Source organism: Bos mutus, chromosome 1, assembly GCF_027580195.1.
Source record: "Bos mutus isolate GX-2022 chromosome 1, NWIPB_WYAK_1.1, whole genome shotgun sequence".
Classification (NCBI taxonomy): Eukaryota; Metazoa; Chordata; class Mammalia; order Artiodactyla; family Bovidae; genus Bos; species Bos mutus.
Genome location: NC_091617.1, coordinates 154614315 through 154640127, shown reverse-complemented (window position 1 = coordinate 154640127; position 25813 = coordinate 154614315). Strand labels below are relative to the sequence as shown.

At 51.4% G+C, this 25813-nt stretch overlaps 2 protein-coding genes across 16 annotated transcripts in view; one reads left to right on the top strand and one right to left on the bottom strand.

Annotated features, from left to right (window-relative positions):
* Nucleotides 1-201: 201 nt before the first annotated feature.
* C1H21orf58 (chromosome 1 C21orf58 homolog) lies at nucleotides 202-12479 on the bottom strand. Of its 5 annotated transcripts, none has more exons than XR_011465656.1 (9): nucleotides 12193-12475; nucleotides 11368-11428; nucleotides 10162-10235; nucleotides 8929-9093; nucleotides 6585-6696; nucleotides 2404-2525; nucleotides 1867-2017; nucleotides 1410-1472; nucleotides 202-788 (listed from the first exon to the last, which is right to left on the bottom strand). XR_011465656.1 is itself a non-coding variant. In XM_070377883.1 (9 exons), exons 1-8 carry the CDS (start codon nucleotides 12334-12336, stop codon nucleotides 1427-1429), a joined length of 1020 nt encoding a protein of 339 aa, XP_070233984.1. In that variant the 5' UTR covers nucleotides 12337-12478; the 3' UTR covers nucleotides 202-788; nucleotides 1410-1426. The 5 variants fall into 5 exon arrangements, 4 of the variants coding, with proteins under 4 accessions (XP_070233984.1, XP_070233995.1, XP_070233990.1 ...); XM_070377883.1 differs by having other exon boundaries at nucleotides 1867-2162; nucleotides 12193-12478; XM_070377894.1 differs by having other exon boundaries at nucleotides 1867-2090.
* A 7457-nt stretch (nucleotides 12480-19936) lies between these two features.
* Nucleotides 19937-25813, top strand: part of PCNT (pericentrin) — a 104999-nt gene continuing 99122 nt past the window's right edge. For 6 of the 11 annotated variants that reach the window (XM_070377852.1, XM_070377824.1, XM_070377800.1 and 3 more), the window contains exons 1-2: nucleotides 19939-20119; nucleotides 22626-22832. In XM_070377852.1, coding sequence (XP_070233953.1) covers nucleotides 20063-20119; nucleotides 22626-22832 — 264 coding nt within the window. In that variant the 5' untranslated portion in view covers nucleotides 19939-20062. Of the gene's footprint in view, nucleotides 20120-22625; nucleotides 22833-25813 lie in introns of all 11 variants that reach the window. The other 5 variants (XM_070377794.1, XM_070377814.1, XM_070377785.1 and 2 more) reach the window with 3 other exon arrangements.

Here is a 25813-nt window from a genome sequence, read left to right as displayed (position 1 = left end):
AGGTGAGCCCTGGATTTGTGACTGGCATCTGAAGGGGGGACAGTCCTAGGATACTGAGCCCTTGACCTGAGGGATCTGACCCTACCTCCAGGCAGCCGGTATCAGAATTGAGCTGAATTGCAGGACACCCGACCAGGACCACAGGGACCTGCTTGTTGTGGGCAAACCCCACACACATTTGGTGACATGCGAAACGTCCTATGTGACGGCAGGGGAGACTCAAGAGGAAGACACCCGAGGAAAGGGCTGGGTTTCCCCTGACTCCAAAGACAAACAAAACAGATTGTCCAATTTCCCAGGCCAGCCAAAGATGACGAGCTGCTGTCAAACCTCTTCCCTCTATAGAGTTAACAATTATGTTGAGAAGTAAAACCAAAGTGAAAAGCCCTGTTAGAAAATGTCAACATGAATGGGAACCCCCTCGTTGTCCAGTAATGAAGACTCAGCACTTTGACTGCTGAGGGCTCAGCTTAGACCCCTGGTTGGGGAGCTGAGATCCCACAAACCGTGGTGAAATTTTTATTAAAAGAAAATGTCAACATGAAAATACGGAAATTGGGTCAGACCTTTAATTGCCCATTGAACAAGACATGCAGACGTCGGCACACACTCCACCCAGGCTCGTGGCACTCGACACTGGGGAGCTGCCTAGGGTGCAGTCAGCCCAGCAGGGGAGCCTGTGTGCAGCTGGAGGGCAACTCCAAGGTCATCTCTTCCTCTGAGGAGCCTTCTGGGGGCTGCGCAGTTCCAAGGACACAGACCCAAGCAGAGCTCCGGCTCGTGTGGAACTTGAGGAAAGAGGTAACATCCCCAAAGGGGCCAATGCAAACATGCATAATGCTTGCAAAGGGCATTTACGTGGAAATGATATTAAAGCGTCCAGGAAGTGCAATTCCACCAGAAAAATATAAAAGAGCAAAAAATGGAGTAGAGGTATCGTGTCCCATTGGGAGAATCCAGACTGGCTCAGATGGAGGAGCGTCCCTCTCAACCAGCTTTAGTGCTTAACTTCAGGAGGAGAAGCCAGCCCGCTCAAGCCAGCCTGCGGCCCTGCCCTCACCCAGACACCCTGCCCTCACCTAGACGTGCTGCCCTCACCCAGACACGCTGCCCTCACTCAGATGCCCTGCCCAGACACCCTGCCCTCACCTGGACACGCTGCCCTCACCCAGACACCCTGCCCTCACCCAGGCATGCCAGGCACACATCCTGCCACAGTGCCTTCCCTGGGCACCACATGTGTGACTCTGTTCATGGCATTTATGTAGCTGAACCCATCAACCTTTTCTCTCCTGGCTCCTGAGCCCCGTTTCCTGGTCAAATCCCTGGGTCCCCTCATGATCCTCACAGCCCTGTGTCCAGGGGCCTCAGCTGCCCCACCCTTGGGGACAATGAGGCCTGTTGCTTACCTGAGCACACCATGAGGTCACAGGCCTGGCGCCTGTGCAGGCAGGACCCCACTGGACGCCATCCTGAGGGGAAGGAGGGTGTCTGCTGCTGCCCTGGTCTGGCTCAAAGACCACGTTCAGGTGTGTCTCACCACCAGGCCTGGGTGGGGCCCTCAGAGCTGGGCTTATCCTGGGGCTCTCCCAGGGCCACCCCTGCTGGGCTGGACAAACGACCCCCACCTCAGGCTGCTCCCCTGGGAGGATGGCACGGGGTCCACACTCGGCCATGGCAACCAGGACCAGGACTGCCGTGGTTACCTCCCTAGCCCTCCCCTGTCCCTCAGGAGCTGTTAAGGCCTCCTCAGACTCCTGCTGCAGCCACCGGCCCAACAGAGGCCAAGGAGGGGTGACCCGGGCCCTGGGGTTCCTCCCGCCTTGCAGGCCCAGGAAACTGGGCCGGAGCCCGGCCCAGACTTACGTGCTAAGGGCGGCCACAGACGGGCCGGTCATGTGCTGCGTGGTGCTGGGCAGGAAGCTGGTGGCAGGCGGGAGAGCAGTGGCAGAGACCACCAGGGGCCACACGGAGTAACCCAGAGGGGAGCCAGGCGCAGGCATGGCCGGTGAGAGGGCTGGAGGTGCATAGCAGTGGTGGTGGTGGGCGGGGGGCGGCCTCTGGGCGGCTGGGCGGGTGCGCTGTGCATCCTCCGCAGGACACACAGCAGAGTGTTTCAGCGAGGACGCGGCTGCTCCCCGCCCCCTCCCTCCACAGGGGCCCTGACTCAGGACGCGGTCAGGGTCAGAAGTGGTGGGCAGCGGCGGACCAGGCTCCCACAGAGCTCACGCAGCTCAGGGGGCAGCTGTCTGGGCCTGGCGGCACAACCTGTCCTCCCCTGGGGTTGCCCTGGGGAGCACCGGGGGCGTTAGGCAGGAAACACAGACCCGGAGCCAGAAACACATGAGTTTCTGGAGGCGAAGCCACCAGGTCCTCTGGTCTTGGCCTGGGCGTGGAGCCTACCTGTGGGGTGAGGTGCAGGGGTGTGGGCGCGAGTGCTGGTGGGGGCAGGGCTCTGAGCATCAAGGCCTGCATGAGGAGCTGGTGCGTCTGCGCGTTCTGCATCAGCATCATCTCCACCACCTCTGTGTGCGGGGGGTATGGAGGGCTGGTCACTCACAGTGGGGGCCGTGACCCTGCCGCCCCGGGAATGGAGCGCTGCCTGTGGTCTGCAGGTCCCATGCAGCGCCTCCTGCTACTGGACTCCTCACGTGCACATGGCATATGGAAACTTAGTTCCTCGACCAGGGATCAAACCCACACCCTCTGCAGCGGAAGGGTGGAGTTTTAACCACTGAACTGCCAGGGAATTCCCCACAGTTTTAAAAATTAATTAATCATTCATTAAATTAATTAATTTTTTTAAGAAAAGCATCTGGAGATGGGGCAATTATCTTGGATTATCTAGGTGGTCCTGATGTTGTGAGAAAATAACCATCACCCTACACTTGAATATCCAGCAACAACACTCATGTTTAAGAACAGGGGGACATCAGAAGAAAGTGAATGCTGAGAGAGCTTAGGAGCCTGTCCTGCAAGGCCTTGTAAAAGACTGTCCCCAGATGACAGATGGGGACCCCAGGGGACAGTCTGAGACACAATGAAGGGTGGTTAATTCAAATGTACTTCCGTATGATGATACACCGGTGTCTGTTTCTGAGAAGATTTTCTAAAAGGTAGGACTGGCATGGAGAATAGTCATGAAGAGTCAGGGGCAGAGTGGATGCCACAGAAACTGAGAGTTTAACTTCATACGAAACAGCCCAAGACTTCTCCAAAGTGGTTATTAGAGTACTTTCGAGATTTCCTATTTTTACATTCAGTATTTGATCTAGTTGGGATTTGTTTTGGTACAAAGAGTAGGGTAAGGAACGCGACTTTACTTTTCTGAATAGCTAGCTACTTACTGTTTCATTTTTACCAATGATTTTAATGCACTTTTTTTAAGGCACACAGACACTTGCATGCGTGCAGTACACACATACACACACACTGTGCTGGGTTGCCCTCTAAGGCCTGATAGTCACTAAAGTTCATCTGGAAAAACCGAGTAGGGTGGTGAGGAGAGGCTGGCGGGCGGTTCTCCCTGCACCTGCAGGGCACCTTCCTGTGGGTCTCGATGTGAGCGCCCCCCCTGAGGGGCTGCAGGCTGGCCTGGGCCATGTAGCATGTACATGGTGGAGCTGTGGTCACCGGGACAGGGCAGAGAACACTTAGCAGGTGATTCTATACACAGGTCTGCCTCCAGACTCTCATCACTGCCCGTCGTTAGGGAAACGCAAACCACAACCACAATGACCGACCACCCCTGCCACTTAACCACAATCCCCACTAACTGACCACCACCCCCACTAACCGACCACCACAGTGACTGACCACCCCCACTAACCAACCACCACAGTGACAGACCACCACCCTTACTAACTGAGCACCACCCCCACTAACTGACCACACCATGTGCAGGAGAAGATGTGAGAAACCGGACCTCTCACACGCAGCAGTTTTAAGCACACACTTGGCACCTTTCAGCTGCTCCAGTCCTAGGTATGTACCCAGGAGAAATAAACACTCAGACTCAAACGTGAATGTCCAGGGAGTTTTGTGGTGATAACCAAAAACGCAACAACCCCAGTTCCATCTCAGGTGAAAGGATCACAAACGTGTCCATCCACGGGAAGGACTGCCACTTGGCAATTTCAAGGAGCCATGGTTTGTTGCACCCAACAGGAGCAATGAATCTGAGAGCAGTGCTGCCAAGTGAAAGAAGTCACACAAAAAAAGAGCACACACTGGCTGATTCTACTCAGACCAGAAAATAGGAGACACAGATCCACGCCCAGTGGTGAAGCAGGCAGGATGGCGAGAGGCTGGGCCTGAGGTGGGGCCCATGTTCACCACCTTGATTTAGTGATGGGTTCACAGGTGTGTACAGGTGTCGAAACTCTCAGACTGTACACTTTAACCACGTGCAATTTAGTCTATGTTACCTCAGTAGAGCGGTTCTCAAATAAAAGTATTTCAAAAGTTATTTAAAGAGAAAAAGCGGTTTAACCAACAATTTGAGAAGCTAATCACTGAACGAGTCGGGACAGTGAGCCCAGTTCTTTCCATTCTGAGTCCAGGCCCTTCCCTCAGGGATATCCATCAGTAAGGATTTTTCAAAGTAAAATTATTTTCACTTTGGTAAATGCATAGCTTCCATTGAGTAGCCAAGAAAAATGGCCCTAAATCACAGGTCTCCAACTGGTTTCATGGAAGACCATTTTTCCACAGGCTGGGGTCAAGGGGGATGGTTTTGGGATGATTCCAGTATTACATTTATTTTATGCTTCATTTCTATTACTATTACATTGTGATATATAAGGAAAGAATTATTCAGCTGACCATAATGCAGAATCAGATCATCGGGCATTAGATTCTCACAAGGAGCACACAACCTAGATCCCTCGAGTGTGCAGTTCTCAGCAGGGTTGCCACTAATCTGAGAATCTAATGCCCTTGCTGATCTGACGGGAGGCAGAGCTCAGGCAGTAATGTGAGTAACCGGCAGCAGCGTAAATACAGATGATGCTCCGCTCACCGGCCTGGCGCTCACCTCCTGCTCTGCAGCCTGCTTCCTAACAGACTACAGACCAGTGCTCGTCCACGGCCCGAGGGTTAAGGACTCCTGCCCTGCATGACTACCCTGCTTACAAAAGTATTTCTTCTTTCAGTAGAGAATTTCATAAACCCATGACAACATCCCAAAGAAGGGCAATGGAGTGGCCACAGGACTGGCAAAGGTCAGTTTTCATTCCAGTCCCAAAGAAAGGCAATGCCAAGGAATGTTCAAACTACTGCACAATTGCACTCATCTCACATGCTAGCAAAGTAATGCTCAAAATTCTCTACGAAAGCCTTCAACAGTATGTGAACTGTGAACTTCCTGATGTTCAGGCTGCATTTTAAAAAGGCAGAGGAACCAGAGATCAAATGGCTAACATTGCTGGATCATCAAAAAAGCAAGAGAGTTCCAGAAAAATATCTACTTCTGCTTTATTGACTATGCCAAAGCCTTTGACTCTGTGAATCACAACAAAATGTGGAAAATTCTTAAAGTGATGGGAATACCAGACCACCTGACCTGCTTTCTGAGAAATCTGTATGCAAATCAAGAAGCAACCTTAGAACTGGACATGGAACAACAGACTGGTTCCAAATTGGGAAAGAAGTATGTCAAGCTGTATACTGTCACCCTTCTTATTTAACTTCTATGCAGAGTACATCATGTGAAATGACAGGCTGGATGAAGCAAAAGCTGAAATCAAGATTGCCAGGAGAAATATCAATAACCTCAGATATGCAGATGACACCACCCTCGTGGCAGAAAGCAAAGAGGAACTAAAGAACTTCTTGATGAAGGTGAAAGAGGAGAGTGAAAAACCTGGCTTACAACTCAACACTCAAAAAACAAAGATCATGGCATCCAGTCCCATCACTTCATGCAAATAGAGGGGGAAGCAATGGAAACAGTGATAGACTTTATTTCCTTGGGCTCCAAAATCACTTGGATGGTGACTGCAGCCATGAAATTAAAAGACGCTTGCTCCTTGAAAGAAAAGCTATGACCAACCAGACAGCATATTAAAAAGCAGAGACATTACTTTGCCAACAAAGGTCTGTATGATCAAAGCTATGGTTTTTCCAGTAGTCATGTACAGAAGTGAGAGTTAGACCATAAAGAAAGCTGAGCACTGAAGAATTGGTGCTTTTGTCCTGTGGTGTTGGAGAAGACTTTTGAGAGTCCCTTGGACTTCAAGGAGATCAAACCAGTCGATGCTAAAGGAAATCAATCCTGAATATTCATTAGAAGGACTGATGCTAAAGTTGAAGCTCCAATACTTTGGCCACCTGATGTGAAGAACTGATTCACTGGGAAAGATTTCCCTGATGCTGGGAAAGATTGAAGGCAGGAGAAGAAAGGGACGACAGTGGATGAAATGGTTGGATGGCATCACCGACTCAATGGACATGAGTTTATGCAAACTCTGGGAGATGGTGAAGGACAGAGAAGCCTGGCGTGCTGCAATCCATGGGGTCGCAAAGAGTTGGACACGACTAAGTGACTGAACAACAACATGACAACATTCATTGTGGACACTTACCTTCCTTGATGCTTCCTGACCGCTGGGTGGGGAAGGCCGGGGGAGGGGGGATCTGTGCAATGAGTGGCTGCTGAGGCAGCTGCTGGATGATGGTGGCAGGAGGTGGGGGGGCCTGGAAGAGCCAGACAAGCCATTATCTGAATGTGCCCTGGGAATAGTGACCTACAGCACCACCCACCACCCGCCATCCAGACATCCACCATCCATCCATCCATCCATGGGAGATTTTAGGCGAGAAACCCTAGAGATTAAAAAAGCATCCAAATAGATAAATACTTGCATCTGGGTTTCACTTAGGACATAGCATGTTATGGACTGAATGTTTATTCCCCGCTCAAATTCATATGTTGAAACCCTAAGCTCCAAAGTGACTGCATTTGGAGACGGGGCCTGTGAAGAGGTGATAAAGGTAAAGAGAGCATAAGGGTGGGGCTCTAGGTTGATAGGCCTGGTGCCCTTGATAAGAGGAAGAGACAGCAGACTCTCTCTGCCCCATGAGACACCACGAGAAGGCTGCCAATTCCTAGCCAGGAGGCCATGCTCAGTGAACCAGGTTGGCCGGCACCTCCATCCAAGACATCCAGCTTCCAGGCAGTGATAAAGTAAATGTCTGACATTTAAGTGCAAAGACTGTGGTATTAATATTTTGTAATGGAGCTCAAGCTGAGCGAAATAGGGCGTTTTCTAATGTTTCCCACATTTCTGGTGTCAGTGGGCTAAGCTCATCCCTGTGTCCATTACTTCTGCTTTAATAGAGGCATCCAAGGAGCTTGGCATGGAAACACCCTCTGGCTTCTCTCCTGAGTTAACACAAATGCACCACAGCTCAGAGCATGCACTACATGTTGACTACCACTTTAATCCTCTTCTGAATGCACCAGGCCCTGCCCTGTCCCCTCTCCCTCATTCACAGAAAGGGTGGCATAGACAGGGTTGGCAAACATCCCGCCAAGGGCCGGATGGGGTATTGCTCCCGCTCTGTGGCCACACAGCTTCAGTTGTAACTGTCCACCTCTGCTGCTGCCGCTGGAAGGCAGCCCCAGATCGCTAAGCTAACAGAGCTGATCCGGTGAAACTTGACTTATGAACCCAGAGGTGCACACTTCGTACCCTCTTTGTGTGTTGCCAGCCCCCTTGGCTAGCAGGTTGCACACACACAGGTGGCAGGCAGCTTTGGTGTCATCACAGCCCACCACCTGGTGCAGACTAGAGAGGCAGCCGGAGTGGTCGATGGCAGCTCCACCCCAGGGTCTCTGGAAAACTCATCCCAACCACCCTGAGTCCTGCTTGCCCTGTGGTGTCACTGGAGTCCAGGCTGAGACACCCAAGCACGACTGGGGTAAGGGGTTGCAGGAAGTGTGAGCACGCTGGGGACTGGGCGAGCCTCCTGCACCTACACCCCTCTCCCATCGTTCTTGGTAGAGGTTCCAGGGGCAGAAAGTTGGGGAAGACACAGACAGTGCCGGGGCCAGGGCCCTGGGGGCTCCACTGGGTGGATCCCTCTCCCTTCCCTTTACATGGGCAGCCAGGTCCCCCCAGGGGATAAACATCCTCCAGGTCACAACCCGGCCCACTGGCACCATCGGTCTCCCTGGCCAGCCCATCCAGAACCTTCTCAGCTTGGCCTTGGCCACCTCCGGCCTTTTCATCTCCTCCTCGCAAGGCCACAGCCCGCTGGGGCACCTCCTGCCTGTCATCTACTCACGCTCCCAACCCCTGAGGCCACAGCCCGCCGGGGCCAGCTGCTGTCCCTCCTTCCTCTGGGCACCACCCGCCCCGATACAATCCCTTCTGCTTAAGAAAGAGTGGCTTTCTGTTGCCATATGCAGGGGTGAGCCTCTCAGGAGTGGGTGCGCACTCACCTTTCAATGCACCTTAAAATTCTACCTGAAGACTAGGGGCCCAAGCTTCCTCTGGTAATTAGGAAATTTTGGAAAAGGGCTGACACACTTCTTCCCCAAATTCAGGCCCAGCCAACGCGGAATCCCCCCATACTTCCACTCCTGCTGCAGAGGTTAGCACCTGGGGCTGAGCTGGGACCCCAGCCTCCACCTGTAATGAGGAGATAACTGCCCCACACACACACACACACACACATACACACAGCCAGTGCTTAGGGCACCTGTGAGGCCTGACAATACAGGACACGTTTGTCCCAACAGGGCTGGACATGGACTGCAGCCACTGTGGCCGCTGAGCCGATGGCCCCTTCAGCGCACTTCCCTAAGCTGCTGAGGGCTCAGGTGTGGAGTGACCGACAATCTCTGCTCAGGCGGGAGGTCTCTGGGGGCAAGGCACCCTCCCCATTGGTTCTGCCCCCCAGGTTCACCCAAGGCAGACGTACCGGGTGTTGGATGATCCGTGGTGGGTCTAGGGCAGGTGGGGCTGGGGAGACAGTGGGGTGGATGCTCACGGGAGGCGCCTCTGGGGGCAGCACTGACCCCTGGGCTCCTCCGTGCACTCCCCTGTGGTGATGAACCCGGGAAGCCTCTTCCAGGAGGCGCTGTTCCTGCAACGCCAAAGCAGAGCCGTGGCTGCTCAGTGGGGGCATGTCCCAGCCCTCACTCTGCCAGGCAGGGCAGTGCCAGTGCACAGGTATGTGACCCCAGTCAGAAGCAGGCAGCCCCCATACCGCCAATCACTGCCCTGTGCCCGGCCCCCTCTTGCCCCAACCAGGGTCCAGCATGCATCTGAGCTGGGACTGCAGCGAGACTCTGGAGGCAAAGCCCTTCGCGTGGTACACACAGGAGAAATTAACCAAAGACAACTTTTCTCCAGCCAGTAGTGAAAGTGAAAGTCGCTCAGTCGTGTCTGACTCTTTGTGACCCCATGGACTATACCGTCCAGGGAATTCTCCAGGCCAGAACACTGGAGTGGGTAGCCTTTCCCTTCTTCAGGGGATCTTCCCAACCCAGGGATCAAATCCACGTCTCCCTCATTGCAGGCGTATTCTTTACCAGGTGAGCCACAAGGGAAGCCCAAGAATACTGGAGTGGGTAGCCTATCTCTTTTCCAGTGGATCTTCCTGACCCAGGAATTGAACCGGGGTCTCCTGCATTGCAGGCAGATTCTTTACCGACTTAGCTATGAGGGAAGCCAGTAGAGGATACTCTGTCTCTCCAGCACGCTTCCAGTGGAGAGCAGTAAGTTTATCACAGCTGCCGTGTGGACCCAAATACCTTCCTCCCCCCATGTGTCATTCCCTGCTACAAGTGTGTCTGTTTGGACAAAGCCCTGGGCATCTTGGAATCCCACTTCCCAGAACCAGACCCTTCACGGGGCATTTCTGCTTCTGATCATATGCAGCCAGAGCAGGTTTTCTCAGCAAGTAGCCCCTGTGAAAGCCCAGCCTACAGGAAGCAGGCGAGTCCTCTCTCCTGTGGAGTCCATGGTCCACCAGTTACCCACTGCCACATCACAAACATCAGAAGCAGTGTGCATGCAGGACCCCCACCACAACCCCACCCTCTCCCCCATACCCTACCCCCCACCCCACCCCAGTGCTTGTTCTGAGCGCCAGCTGCAGCTTCAGCTGCACAGAGCTCTGGTCAAGACACCCCGTGTCCACAAGGCCTACCCAGAGTCTCTGCAGAAGGTCCTTCCTCATCCTCAGAGCACTCCGAAGGGCGGCCTCTGGCCCGTCCTCATCTCCTGGAGGGAAGTACAGGCTTCAGGACTCAGCACCACATCCAAGCCTTTCCTGCCTCCAGGACCTGCCTGTCCCAGAGGAGGAGGGAGGTGCCTGTGGGTGGAGCTCAGGGGCCACCCCATATGTGGGCAACAGTAGGGGGCGTTCAGGAAGCTGAGTCTTCGAGTTGGGGTCAGGAGTCCCCACTCCCCCCAGGAGTCCCCACTCCAACCCCAGGAGTCTCCACTCCCCCCAGGAGTCCCCACTCCACCCCAGGAGTCTCCACTCCCCCCAGGAGTCCCCACTCCACCCCCAGGAATCCTGACTCCCCCCCAGGAGTCCCCATTCCCCCTACCCCCAGGCATCCCCACTCCCAGCCCATTTGTAGTGTTCCATGTTTGTGTTATGGAAGAGAAAATGGCAACCCACTCCAGTATTCTTGCCTGGAAAATCCCATGGACAGAGGAGCCTGGTGGACTATAGTTTATGGGGTCGCAAAGAGTTGGAGAGGACTGAGCGCAGCACATGCCTGTGCTTGCCCTTGGTCATGTGAACTGATCTGGGATTCTCTATCTGGATTTTGGCCCTGGGCTCCGTCCGTTGCCCTCGGGCACTGCCTGAAACTCCGCAGCACAAGGAGCTTCACCACGTGGTGAAGGACGAGCAGTGTCTTCCCAGCACCTTGCCCGGATGTCCCTGAGCCCAGGACCCCAGAATGCCAGGGAAGGCGGCCCTTCCCCTGGTTCCTGGGGCCTGAGCAACTGACGGCCAGCCAGGCTGGGGATGTGGAGACGTCTGGTCTGGGCACCTGAAGATGGGCAGGTGGATGTGGATGGCTGGGCCCCCTACACCCCACTACCGCAGAGCAAGCTCGGGGCAACATGGTCTGATGCGGGCGAGGGTGATTCTGATCTGAGCAAGGCAGTGGGGCTGGTTCTCTACCCTCTGCTCCTTCTTCTCATCTGTAGATGGAGTGATGAACGTGCCCTCCTGGGTGTGCAGACAGAAGTGATAACGATATGAGGGTGCGCGTGTGTGTGTGTTAAAGACATAATCAAGGCCTTTCTGCTCTGAAAGTGAAATTTAGAGGACAGTCTGGCCATACCTGGAGGTGGGTCTGGGGCCCACACAGCGCCAAGCAGCCCAGGCTCTTACCTGGCACGACATGGGGGTCCTCAGAAGCCCCCTCCACATCCTCACGCTCTTGCTCCAGTTTCTGTGAGGAGAGAGAGGGATGAGCATGCGGGCTCCAGGCACAGGCTCCTCCGTATGAGGGGCTGGGCCAGGAACAAGTGCCCAGACGACTGACTGGTGCCAGGTGGGGCCTGTGGTCACATTTTCCATATGACGCACACATGCTCCACTTTGAAACCTATGGGCCCCTTCAAGCAGCTTTCTGAAGAGTTTGACCAGGCCAGCTCTGTGTCCTGACTGCCCTGATGCCCCAGCTGAGCCTAAGGCTGAGCAGTTATAATCCAGACCAGTCCTGGGGTGACCCCTGCTGCCCTCTCTGGGCAGCCCAGGGGGGCAGAAGGCAAGCGTGGCGGGCAGAAGAACAGAGCAGGCAGGTGAGGGGTTGCAGGGGGCACTGAAAGGACCATGCAGACCCTCAGAGGAGGTGAAGACCGGCCTGAGAGTGTGCACAGGCTGCCTGCCCCGTGCCCAGCTGAGAGGCCACACCAGGCTGGGTCTGTCTTTCCTAAAATTTGGAAGCTGGGAGGCTGCGAGAGAACTTTGGGGGCCCTGGAAGTGCTCCATCCTGTGGGTGCAGGCTTGCCTCCCAGCTGCAGAAACTTCCAGAAGACCCTACTTGGTTCTGTTCAAACACAAGAAGAACCAAGAAACCACAGCTCTTCACTACAAGGCTAGGACCACGCAGAAGTGCTTTGCTTTGGAAGTGGGCGTGACAGGTATAATCTTACCTGTCAAAGCTGTGCTCTGTAACAAGCTGTTAGAAGCACAAGTGCCCAGCTGTCTTACCTTCTTGAGGAGTTTCAGGGTCAGTCGAGTCAGTTGATCTGCCACTGAGGAGTCCAGCATCCCGGGGCCACAGGAGGGGACACTGCTCGGCTCCCTCTGGAAGGATTGCTCAGCTGGAGAGAAGCAGCCCCATTCTGGGGTCATTGAAGGACTCCCTTGCTGGACGTGACGTATATCCCAGAGACTGGTCTCCACGGTCAGCTCGCTGGCCTCAGGAGGGCATGTAGGAGGTGGCCCTGCACCATGGATGTGGAGTGTCCAGAGTCAACAGGCTGGCATCACCGCAACAGTTGCTAGGCACTGCAGACGCAAGGAGGCCCCTGGTTGCCAGGTTTCTGCTAAGAGTCCTTCCCAGGCCTGCCCCAGTCCCCATGAGGGGTTACCTATAAACACTGCTGATCCCCAGATGTGGCCGGGCTGGGCTCCTCAGGAAGGAGATGGGGCAGATGCTGGGGCCAGAGGGGCAGAGCATGGGGGCGGGGCATGGGTCCCTGGGGGGAGGACAGTCTTGACCCCCCAGGACAGAGCCCAGAGAGATGAGGTGGGGCAATGCACCACAGGGGTCTGCCACCCCAACTCCCAGTCGATTATGGCCTTCAGAAGGCCAGCAAGCCCCTAGCCTCACTTAGGGATCCTCCCCACCAGATGGACCCCTAGAGGTCACGGTGTGACCACCCCACTCCTCCACCGCAGACTTCAGGAAACTCTAGGTGGCAAAGAGGTGGCACCAGGGAGCCTGCCAATGAGGCGCCTAGGGGCTTCTTGGTGGGGGCTTGAGGTGGGCCCACCCCATAGGCACCCAGCCGGCATCTCACAGGACATGGGGCCTCCCAAGTCATCCCCCGTCAGTGTTGATGTGACTCTAGCAGGGGGACTGCCCGTGTGGGACCTCTGCCCAGAGAGGGGTGGGGGGTCCTGGTGGCTGGGGGTCAGGGGCACTTGGGAGCAGAACCCCCCCTGCCAGGTTAGCCCTTGATGGGTAGCCCACCTGCTGGGTGGGGAGGGAGTGCATGTCCACAGGGCTGGCGTGGGGAGCAGGTGAGCCCAACAAGGGAGGGCAGGGCACCCTGTCGACTCCAGTTCAGGTTCACAAATGAGTCAGCCTGAAGAATGAAGCCGACATAGCAGACTTGAAGGTGGACCCAGTGCTGGCAGTCCTGGCTGGGTAAGTGCCAGGTCAGCATGCTTATAGCCCCGCTCAGAGCAGCCAACCCAGAAACTTGACCTGGCAGCCAAACTGCCCATACACTTCAGTATTTATGGCTTCATATGTGTCATGACCCTGAGATTCAAACAGGAGGTCTGAGGTACACAAAAATGAGTTAACTTAGCCAAGAAACTTGAGGTGGCTGGGAGGTCACCATAACACACCCCAGTGGGTTTCAGTTAGTTTAAAAAACTTCCTTTTTAGGTTTATAGAAAAATTGAGAAGAGAATTTCCATATACATGGGTTCCCTATTACTAACATTTTAAGTTAGTATGACACACGTTACAATAAATGAGTCTATACCGATAGAGTAGCATTAACTAAAGTCTGTAATTCATTTGACTTCCTTATTATGCTGCCTACTGTTGCTTTTCTGTTCCAGGATCCTATCCAGGACACCAGATGACATTTAGTCACCTTGTCCTCTTGGGTTCCCCTTGCTTTTGATGATGTTGATAGTTTTGAGGAATATAAGTTTGATCCAGTGCCAACTGCCAATGCAGGAGACCTGATCCTTGGGTCAGGAAGACCCCCTGGAGCAGGAAATAGCAACCCTCTCCACTATTCTTGCCTGGGAAATCCCATGGACAGAGGATCCTGGTGGGTTACAGGCCATGAAACCACAAAGAGTTGGAAGCGACTGAGCACATGACTGCAGTATTTTCTATTACGGTATACTGTACCAGATTTCGGGGAGAAATAGCAATAACCTTGGATATGCAGATGACACCACCCTTATGGCAGAAAGTGAAGAGGAACTCAAAAGCCTCTTGATGAAAGTGAAAATGGAGAGTGAAAAAGTTGGCTTAAAGCTCAACTTTCAGAAAACGAAGATCATGGCATCCGGTCCCATCACTTCATGGCAAATAGATGGGGAAACAGTGGAAACAGTGTCAGACTTTATTTTTCTGGGCTCCAAAATCACTGCAGATGGTGATTGCAGCCATGAAATTAAAAGATGCTTACTCCTTGGAAGAAAAGTTATGACCAACCTAGATAGCATATTGAAAAGCAGAGACATTACTTTGCCAACAAAGGTTCGTCTAGTCAAGGCTATGGTTTTTCCTGTGGTCATGTATGGATGTGAGAGTTGGACTGTGAAGAAGGCTGAGCGCCGAAGCATTGATGCTTTTGAACTGTGATGTTGGAGAAGACTCTTGAGAGTCCCTTGGACTGCAAGGACATCCAACCAGTCCATTCTGAAGGAGATCAGCCCTGGGATTTCTTTGGAAGGAATGATGCTAAAGCTGAAACTCCAGTACTTTGGCCACCTCATGCAAAGAGTTGACTCATTGGAAAAGACTCTGATGCTGGGAGGGATTGGGGGCAAGAGGAGAAGGGGACGACAGAGGATGAGATGGCTGGATGGCATCACTGACTCGATGGATGTGAGTCTGAGTGAACTCCGGGAGTTGGTGATGGACAGGGAGGCCTGGCATGCTGCGATTCATGGGGTCGCAGAGTCGGACATGACTGAGCAACTGATTTGATCTGATCTGTACCAGTATCTACTATATCCGGAATCTTTGTAAGGGGTCCCTCCACTATTGGGATTTGCTTGATAATTTCTCATGACTGCACTGGGGTTATGGTTGTTGGGAGGAAGACCACAGAGGAGACGGCCCTTCTAATCACATCCCATCCAGAGTGCATGCCATCAACATGACCCACATGGATGATGTAGACCTCAGTTACGTGGTATAAGTGTGTCTGTCAGGTGTCCCACTGCACAGGTACTATTTTTCTCTTTCTTTCCACACTGTCCTCTGCAGGAGGAAGTAGCTATGCACAGCCCATTCATAAGGAGTGGGAGTTACGTTTCCCTCCATGAGGGTGTACATCTATATATTTGGACAGTGTTTTAATGGTTAAAAATAAACTAAGATTCAGATCCAGCATTTACAGAACATCTAGAATAGCCATGGGAATGATTCCGTTCTTAGGAACACAGTTTGAAAATCACTGGCCAAGGCAGCATGGGCAAATGATGCACATGCTGCGGTTTGTTGTTCAGTTGCTAGGTCGTGTCCAACTCTTTGAGACCCCATGGACTGCAGCACACCAGGCTTGCCTGGTCTTCACCATCTCCCGGAGCTTGCTCAAATTCATGTCCATTGAGTCGACGATGCTATCCAACCATCTCATCCTCTGTGATTCCTTTCTCCTCCTGCCTTCAGTCTTGCCAAGCATCAGGGTCTTTTCCAATAAGTCAGCTCTTCACATCAGCTGGCCAAAGTGTTGGAGCTTCAGCTTGAGCATCAGTCCTTCCAATGAATATTCAGGACTGATTTCCTTTAGGATTGACTGGTTGGATCTCCTTGTAGTCCAAGAGACTGTCAAGAGTCTTTTGTAGCACCACAGTTCAAAAGCATCAGTTCTTTGGTGCTCATCCTTCTTTATGGTCCAACTGTCACAACTGCACATGAACACGGGATAAACCATACCTTTGACTATACAGACTTTTGTTGGCAAAGTGACGGCTCTGCTTTTTAATATGCTGTCTAGGTTTGTCATAGCTTTTCTTCCAAGGAGCAAGTGTCTTTTAATTTCATGGCTGCAGTCACCATCCGCAGTGAGTCTCAAGTCCAAGAAAACAAAATCTGTCACTGTTTCCACCTTTTTCCCTTCTATTTGCCATGAAGTGATGGGACTGGATGCCATGATCTTAGTTCTTTCATGTTGAGTTTCAAGCCAGCTTTTAAACTCTCTTTTACCTTCACTAAGAGGCTCTTTAGTTCCTCTTCACTTTCTATCAGAGTGGAATCATCTGCAAATCTGAGGTTGTTGATATTCCTCCTGACAATCTCAATTCTAGCTTGATTCATCCAGCCCAGCATTTTGCATGATGTACTCTGCATGTAAGTTAAGCAAGTAGGGTGACAATATACAGCCTTAACATACTCCTTTCCCAATCTGGAAGCAGTCTGTTGTTCCATGTCTGGTTCTAACTGTTGCTTCTTGACATGCATACAAGTTTCTGTGATCTGGTATTCCCATCTGTTTAAGAATTTTCCACAATTTGTTGTGATCCAGTGGTCAAAGGTTTTAGCGTAGTCAATGAAGCAGTAGATGTTCTGATGAATCACCTTGCTTTTTCTGTGATCCAACAAATGTTGTCAATTTGATCTCTGGTTCCTCTGCCTTTTCTACACCCATTTCCTTCTGCAGGGATCTTCTCAACCCAGGGACTGAACCTGTGTTTCCTGTGTCTCTTGCATTGCAGGGGGATTCTTTACTCCTTGAGCCGTTGGGGAAGCTGTGCACGCATGGTCCTCTGCCTTTTCTAAATCCAGCTTGGATATCTCTAAGTTCTCAGTTCACATACTCGGTTCAAAGCCTAGCTTGAAGGATTTTGAGCTTTACCTTGTGAGGTTGTGAAATAAGCACAATTGTCCAGAAGCTTGAACATTCTTTGGCATTACCTTTCTTTGGGATTGGAATGAAAACTGACCTTTTCCAGTCCTGTGGTCACTGCTGAGTTTTCCAAATTTGCTTACATATTGAGTGTAGCACTTTGACAGCATCATCTTTTAGGATTTGAAATAGTTCAGCTGGAATTCCATCACCTCCACTAGCTTTGTTTGTAGTGATGCTTCCTAAGGCCCATTTGACTTCATGTTCCAGGATGTCTGGCTCTAGGTGAATGACCACATCATGGTGGTTATCCAGGTCATTAAGAGCTTTTTTGTATAGTTCTGTGTATTCTTGACACCTCTTCTTAGCCTCTCTGCTTCTGTTAGGGCCTTACTTTTTCTGTCTTTTATCGTGCCAATCCTTGCATGAAATGTCCCCTGGTATCTCCAATTTTCTTGAAGAGATCTGTAGTCTTTCCCATTCTACTGTCTTCCTCTACTTCTTTGCATTGTTCATTGAAGACCTTTTCATTTCTCCTATTCTCTGAAACTCTGCATTCAGTTGGGTATATCTTTCCCTTTCTTCCTTGCCTTTCACTTCTCTTCTTTGCTTGGCTATTTGTAAAACCTCCTCAGACAACCACTTTGCCTTCTTGCATTTTTCTTTGGGATGGATTTTGTGATCACCTCTGCTACAATGTTACAAACCTCCCTCCCTAGTTCTTCAGGCACTCTACCAGATCTAATTCCTTGAATTCTATTTGTCACCTCCACTGTATGATCATAAGGAATTTGATTATGTCATGCCTCAATGGCCTAGTGATTTTCCCTACTTTCTTCAATTCAAGCCTGAATTCTACAATAATGAACTGATGATCTGAGCCACAGTCAGCTCCAGGTCTTGTTTTTGCTGAATGTACTGAGCTTCTCCATCTTTGACTGCAAAGAAGATAATCAATCTGATGTACTACAACATGTAGAGATTGATTCAGGTGTGGATCTGAGTCCCTGAATGCTCTTGGGAAATCTGATCCTGTGGTCTGCTAGTGTAACCTGCTGACCCCTGGTCTTAGGAGTCCAGTGCCTCACGTCTGTGAGCCAAGACTGGAAACTCCACTCACCACACAAAAAGGGCTGTGGTCTGACCCAGGAGGTGGTTGAGTATCCAAGGCTCTCTGAAGATTTGTGAGTTGTGGTTAAAAGGTGAGCTCATGTCAGCAAAGAGTCATGACAGCGTACCAGTGGAGGAGCATAGCTATTGTCACTCAGTCTCAGAGAGCAGCTGGGGAACACATGGCCTGTACACACACCCTGCTCCAGTGAAGGAAACCCAGAGACCAGTGTGTTTGCTGGACATGCTTGCAGTCACCCACCCCAATCTTCTTTGACATGCCACCTTCTCTCTAGTTGCTGCACTGTCTTCCTACTCACATAAGGAAATCAGAGAGGCACAGCTGCTTAGGGGTTTCCTGTGTCTCTTCCTGAGTTCCTGAGTTTCTGGGAACATTCACCCAGGCACAGTTAAGCTACAGTTACAAGAGGTGCAGACCACATGCTTTGGATCAGTGTTAATTAGTCAGAGCTTATCAGCTTCCAATAACCTTAGTTACTGTAACAGCATTTGATTGTTAATCAAAACCGCGGGCTAGGAATAAAAACCTAGCATTGTTTCCTCATCTGGACAAACAGGTTCAAGTGGAGTCTGACGCTAAGAAACAAACAATGGTTTCATGAGACTCCAGTTGACACACAGATTATGAATTCACAACCCACACCACATTCCTTTAAAAAAATTTTTTTTTAATAAGACTATCTTTTAGAGCAGTTTTAGGTTCACAGAAACTTGAACAAGAAGTACACAGCATATCCCTTTTTAATAACCATTTACAAAGTATTTGGAATGATTTATCCTTTTATCCAAACATTTCCAGGCCTTAAAACTTTTCTGTGTAAGAAGAGACTTTCTGCTTTTCACTGAAACAGCTCTCTCCCTCTGGTGATCTAGACTAAGTATAATTGCTGTAACATTTGAAACTGCATCTTTGAAGGCCCCTTGGAGAAGGAAATGGCAACCCACTCCAGTATTCTTGCCTGGAAAATCCCATGAATAGAGAAGCCTGGTGGGCTACAGTCTATGAGGTCGCAGAGCTGGACACAACTTAGCGACTAAACAAGGCCCCTTAGCAAGGAGGCCCTATGAAACCCTTTTCACGCTGGGTTCCAGGGACTGCCCTAACGCATGGTTTGCCTTTCCTGCCCTGAGAGCTTCAGCCTGACCCTCTCAGTTTCCCAGTGCACAGAATCCCTCCTAACACTGACGCAGGGCAATGCTTTATGTCAGAAGTGCCAGAGTGGACCCATGATTGTGGGGTCCCCTGGTCAAACCGTGAACCGCACTAACCAGATGCAAGTTGGGCATAGACGCACTGGAACAGAGTCCTCGATATAGCACTGTGTGCCCACTGGGAAGAATCCAGGAGTGGCAGCACCGCCAGTGGCTTCTTGTCCCTGCAGCTCTGGGATCCTTGGGCTGGGGGGTCCTGGCGCCGATTCCTACTGAACTAATTGTGGCCGCCTCTGGCACTCCGGATCCGTGGGTACAGGCGCCAGCGGGACCCAAGAGAGGGATGACTAGGAATGAAATCAAGTGATTTGGCCGGCTGTCTGTTATCGTGACACACACAGGGCCAGGACCCTCAGAGATGAACGTTTGGGTCCTGCAACCCCGGGGTCCGGCCACGGACACCTGGAACACGACTTCAGGGACAGCCCCGAGCTGGCGCGTCCACGCCAATGGGGCCCAGCCTCCTGGACTTGTTCCTGGGCTCTTGCAAAGCTCGACCCGGGGCAGACTCCTCCCATACGGCCCGAACCTCCGGGGAAAGCGAACCAGCAGCCGCACCAGTGCGAGCCGGAGCCCCCCAAACTCACTGGGCGCTTCAAACCTACCAACCGCTGAGGGCGCCGAAGCCGCCGCGCCCCGCTCATTGGTCCCGCCCAAAGAGGCGGGAGCGGACATTCACCAATCGGAGAGGAAGGAAATGGGGCGGAGCTCCGCTGAGCCGCACCTCCTTGGACGCACCGCCCTGAGCGCGCTGGCGCGAGAGCAGGGCCGCGGCCTCTGATTGGCCACTAGCCGGGGTGCACGCCTCGGGGCGGGGCCGGACGTGGGGCGGGCCCACGTCTGCGTGACAGTTGTCGTGGGGGGAGGGTGAGCCCAGGAGAGGGGGAGGGAGTGTAAATAGAACGAAGGCGGCACCGCATCGGCTCAGCCACCTCCTGGCGACTGGCTAAGGGCGCCAGGGGAAGATGGAAGATGATGAGCAAGAGCAGCGGCGCAGAAAAGTGGAAGCTGGGAGAGCGAAGGTAAATGGCAGCGCCTCCTCCCCGTGCTGTCCCGATGTGGGGTCCATAGGGCGGGCTCCAGTGCCCGCCAACGCCCCCTGCCAGGAGCGGACGCAGCCAGGCGGGGTCCGCCGCCGCCGCCTCACTCTTGCCCTTTCTGCCGACTCGGCTGGAAGCCACCCCCTGGCCGCCGCCATCTTGAATCCGCCGCCCTCAGCCAGTTCCCGCCCCCATCGCAGCCGCAGCCAATCAGCGGCTGGGGACGCGCAGCGTATCGCGGGGAGGACGGGCGCGGGGTACGCCGGGACTGGCGGGGCTGCGCTTGCGCAGGGGCAGGGGCGGAGTTAAGGAAGGCAAGTTCCCCAACCCGTCCCCCAGGGAGCCCAGCCCCTGCTGGTACCCGGCCCCAGGGGAGCTCCCTTTTTAGCTGGCGAGGCGGCTTCACTGACAGGCCGTGGTGTCGTCGGGACGCGGTGTCCCTGACGCCTGCCCGCTCCCGAAGCCGGAGGTGCGGGGCCGGCGCGGTCTCCACAACTCTACACCTGTTCGCACCTGCGCCCCTCCCAGTCCCTGCCCAGATTCCTGGAAGGCTTGGAGGCCAGGCCTCCCAGCAGTTGGGCATAACAGGCGCTTCCCCTAGGGCTAAGCTCAGCTTCCATCCGATTAAAACTACGTATAGGTGTTCGTTTACACTCAGTCCTGCTTTTTTCTGTAAAAATTTTCTTTCGGAGTAGTATTCCTGAGCACGAACTTGTTTACACTAAGGAATGCCTCACCTCCTCCCTGGTGTCCGGCTCCCGAAGCGCCTGTGCTTCTTGGGGCCCAGGTAGATGGTTCCGGCAGGTGAGGGCGAAGAGCTCTGCCCAGATCCCCCCACCCCCCTCCACCCCACGCCGGGCCTGGAGTTCCAGACGCTCGGACGAATCCACCGGGAGGTGTCCCGTCCCCGGGCTGCAGTGCCCCGGGAGCTCTGTAGTTCCTTGAGTCGGTTTTGACCATCCACGCAGGCGCCATCCTTTACTCTCTGTTTTGGGTAATTTGTGGAGGTTGAGCCGTGTGCAGTTCAGACGCGCCCGTGAGAAAGTGGAGAAAGCTTGGATCAGGGTTGGGATTAGCCGCCTCACCCCACCGCATTCCGGCCGTCTGGGGGCAGAATCTGCGGAGTACCGTGAAGTTGCTGTTTGAGGTCAGAAGTGGTCAGACATTGGGAATTCACATGGATCAGTGATAGTTCCTTCCCTTGAGGAAATCGCAGGGCCACTGTATTAGAGACCATTCAGAACACACGGTGAGGGTGTGAGACGCTGATGGGGAGGGCAGGGTGGCAGGCGGAGGACAGAGGGGCCTCTGCAAGCTTCCCATGCAGGTCAGACTTCTGACTGGTGTTTGAAGAGTGAGGCGGGAGTGTGTTTTCTTCCCTTTGCGTGTGCCTGGCACATAGGAAGGAGATGCAACTGAATCAGAGTTTAATATCGTTTTCCCTGAGCTCCATGGTTTCTAAATATGTCTAAATGAGGAGGAGATTTTAACCTTGGGGGAAAAAACAAATGCCTCTCCTTGGGCGACCACAGGCGAGGGACCAGGTCTGTGATGTAGGAAGGGAACTCAGTGACATTAGATTTGATGGAGATGGGGCTAGTTGTGAAGGCAGTGTCTGGTCTTGACAGACAGTTTCTCTCGCTTAAATTCCTTTTGTGATTTTCCCACACCTGTGAGACTGTGAGCCTCTGTTATCATTCACACAAATGTGTTAACATGCATTTACTTTCATGACCACAGTTGTCATGTGAAGGACCTTGTCCTGTGAAAAGCTGATGTTGGCAGTCATACCTTTTGAATAAAGTGTTGTGAGAAACAGTATGTGAGCAGTCTAAAAGCCTCAGATTCGACGGACTGAACACTGCCAGGTGTGCCTTCTGATAGGGACATTCTGTGGCAGTCCCTGGTGCTTTGGTGAGCTGTGTCATGAAAACTAGAACATCTGATTCCATAAAGGAGGATGTTAGATTGACCTGGCTTAATTAATTTTTTGCTATTTCTGTACCTTGTCTCAGAATCTACGGCAAGGAAATTTTGTCTACACTATGTATTTCTCTGCTTGGGGGAAAATGGGGCAAAAGGGGAGAGATTTAGCTTTTATATAATTTTAAACCGTAAATGTGCCTTGATTAAGCTGTCAGTTTTTAAAATAGATGCGTCTCTAAATTTTTGAATTTTCTTGTAAACTGTTATGGGCTAGAAAAGCTATTCTGCCAGCCAGCCTTATTGCTCTCCTTTGTCTCTGGGCATCATTAACCATCCTCACTGTTAGGTTCTTCAATGTGACTCTGAATCCCAGTACCTCGATGTTGATGGCGGCCGTGTTTGGGGGGCAAGGACCCGGGTGACGTGTGTCTGGCCAGGTGTGGCCGCGTGGGCTGCGCAGGCCGCAGGGCCTCATGCTCCCCGCAAGCTCACTCACCTTGTGGTTCTGTTGCTTCTTCCTTGCTTACCTTTGTCTCTGCTACTTTTCTGCATTTCTGCGCAGCTTGCTCACTTCAGACAGAGAAAAACAAAAGGCGACTGTACGAATTCGAAGAAAACGCCGGCGAAGAGGAAGGGCACGACTGTCAATGCGCCTGTCACGGAGGAGAGTCCGGTAGCTGCGCCCGGGAACGCTGGGCCCCTGGGAGGCCTGGACATTGGCAAGAACCCGACCTGCAGTGACACCCCTGATGGCGCTGAAGCCGCTCAGGTGCATTTAGTCAGCTTTGTGTTTTCGTGTTTTGCTTATCTTGTAGTTCTTGCGAGCCTAATGTGCTGAAAGTGGTGTTGGGTCTGTTTTTGTCCATCCAAAGTTAGGGAAAGAGGGTTTTACTCTATCTTACAGATGGGGAGTATATTTTTGTAGTTACTTACAGTTAAAAGTTGTTTCTTCATCACGTGATTTTGAAATGTTGAATGGTTGTTTGAAGGCGAGTGTCCGTGTTGGTGACGCTGTGGTAACAGAAGCTTGACCAGTGTGGGCTCCTCGGATGTGGCTGTGCAGCAGCCCCTCTGACACTTAAACCGTAACGTCCTTTCACGTGCTCTCAAATCCGCCTCGTTCTTGGTTGTAGCCTTCCCCTTCTTTCTGAATGTGGAATGAGGAGGCAAGGGGTGAAGGCATCCCAGAAACGTTGTCTTGTCTGCTGCTTGAGGCCCTATGGCTGCAGGGGCAGGTGTGGACCTGGGTGTGCAGGGTGCCTGGCCTCACGGGGCCTGTCGAGGGCCCGCGTGGGGGCTGTCCCTGGGGCCTCCTCTCGCCTGTATTCTGAGCAAGGGGCCTAGAACCAGGAGGATCTGTTGCTTATGTGTGGCAGGGACAGGGCAGGGGTTGGCTAGAATGAGCAGGACACTGGTGGCCAAGGGCAGACTGCCTGAAAACCGTGTTGTATTTGCACTGCCTGATTGAGAGAAAATGGGGTGATTACCAGCGTAGTTTATGATGTTCTACCTACAAACCTAGAGTGCTGCTTTCGGCAGATGGGAAGGCCTTGTCACGGTGCTGCGACTTTGCCCGGGAGCTGCTGCAGAATTCTGGTGCCTGAGCCTCTGGGCCAGCCTGTGCCCGGCTGACTCGCCCTCCATTGCCTGTGCTCTCAGAGACCTGAGACTGGATTTCAGTTGCTGTTCATGCTTGTCTTCTTGTTGCTTCTCTGGGGTAGAGCTGTGGATCTCAGTAGCCTTGTCTTGTTGCAGCTAAGTACGCGAACTCCATGTTGAGGGGGCTAGGCACTTACTCTCAGTGGCTTTTCTTTGTATGTTTCTTGCCTAGGCTCTTTGAGGAGAAAGGCTCATAGTGTAAGTTAGCATTTATTATTTCATTTCTTTACTTTCAAATTAGACAAGTCTTTTTTTTTTTTTTTTAATTTTAACTTAAAACTTTTGTATTTTTCAGCTGTTTGTTTTAAAATAATGTTAGAGCTACAAAAAGTTTGTAAAAAATAGCAGAGTTCCTGGATATCCCTCACCTAGATTCCTGAAACATTGATATCCATGTAATCACAATATAAATGATTATGCAGTTTCAGTAAACATTGAAACAATACTGTGAGCTAATTGACAGAGCTTTTTCTAATTCTTCCCATTTTTTCTGGTCCAGGATTCTATGTTGCAATTCAGTGCCTTGTCACCTTAGTCTCCTCCAGTCTGGACAGTTTCTTAGTCTTCCTTTGTGTTTTATAAGTTTGACCTTTGTGGGCTGCTAGCTAGTTGTGTGGTAGGATCCCTGTCAGTTTGGCTCTGTTTGATATTTTCTCCTGATTGAAGTCAGGTGGTACATTTTAGCAGGAACACTGTGGAGGTAATGATGTTGCCTGCCAGGGGTGTCTGAGAAGAGGCACGGGTGGTATGTCTCACTACTGGGGGGCCTGCCAGATTTCTTCTGATAGAAAAGTTTCTGTTTTTCCCGTTGTAGTTAATAAGCATATAGTGCGGAGGTACTTGGAGATCCTGTAAACATTCTGTCACTTTTAGCTTTCATTGAGGACTCTTACCTGTAGTAATTACTGTGGTGTTGCCTGGATGATCACTTTGTTTCCATCATTCCACCTGCATATGTTAATTGGTGTTTTACTCTAAGGAGGAACTGTTGCTCCTCCCCAACTTGTTTATTTATTCAATAATTTCTATCAGTATGGACTGCTAGATACTTATTCTATTTTGGGTTTTAATCCATCGTATCAGTGTTTATTTTGTTGCTGAAACACATACATTTGGCCATTGGGAGGGCCTTTGGATTGGCATCTGTGACCTTTCAACATGTGCTCATTGTTGGCTGGCACCTACTTCCATACTTTCTGCGCCAAGACTTTCCAGGCTTAATTGGTTCTTTCCCTTCTACAGCCCCAAACCAGTCATTTCTTCTAGGAGCCCTGGTACCTTTTGGTGGAGAATGGTTTTAGAAGCCAAGATTTGTGTGCTCAGTGCGCTTATTGCTAGCAGGGTGTAGTTGCTTCTGCGCTGTTTCAAAAGAGAGCAGGAAAATATAAGTAAATGTATATTCAAACACATCTGTACATATTTCTTTATTTGTATGTATAGTAAAAATCATAAATTAATAGTAATATCTTCAATTTTAATACAACAGTACAAATTTTGTTTTCGTTTTCCCCCTCTTTACTTTTCACTCCTTTTACCCATAGTGAGAAACCTGACATCCTTATTTACAATATCTTTATTTACTCAGTCTTAAAATACACATAAATAAGCTTCAGTTCTCATGCTTATGAAAAACAAATTTGTTAACTAAAGTGGAATATTTGTTTATATAGCTCTCCCCACTTTTTGAATGTTTGCTTTACACCACGTCGCTTTTATAAAAGGCCAAATTAATACCTGTTTTTTGCTAACTGAAAGAAATCCAGAGAGGGTTTTCACTTTTATGAAGGAATGCAATTGATTCTTTACTTTAAGGCCATTTTGGCTTATGAGAACTTTCTTAGGAAGGCTCAACTTTTGGTCTTGGGGGAACCTGTGGTTCTTTTTTGTCTTTATTGTTCCAGGTTATTTGTTAGATGTAAAGAGAGTGAAAGTTGCTTAGTCGTGTCCGTCTCTTTGTGACCCCATGGACTGGAGTCCATGGAATTCTCCAGCCCAGAATACTGGAGTGGGTAGCTTTTCCCTTCTTCCCTTCTTGGGATATATGTACTGCAAATATTTTTCCTGGTCTTGCTTACCTAGCTTTGTTCTTAA

Excerpts from the sequence above, each read along its gene's own strand:
- C1H21orf58 (XM_070377889.1), bottom strand. The coding sequence starts at position 12,336 with ATGACCCCAGAATGGGGCTGCTTCTCTCCAGCTGAGCAATCCTTCCAG. Across the intron at positions 10,236-11,367 it reads GGACCCCCATGTCGTGCCAG|GAGATGAGGACGGGCCAGAG; the intron begins GTAAGAGCCTGG and ends ACTTCCCTCCAG. Across the intron at positions 6,697-8,928 it reads CACGGATCATCCAACACCCG|GCCCCCCCACCTCCTGCCAC; the intron begins GTACGTCTGCCT and ends TGGCTCTTCCAG.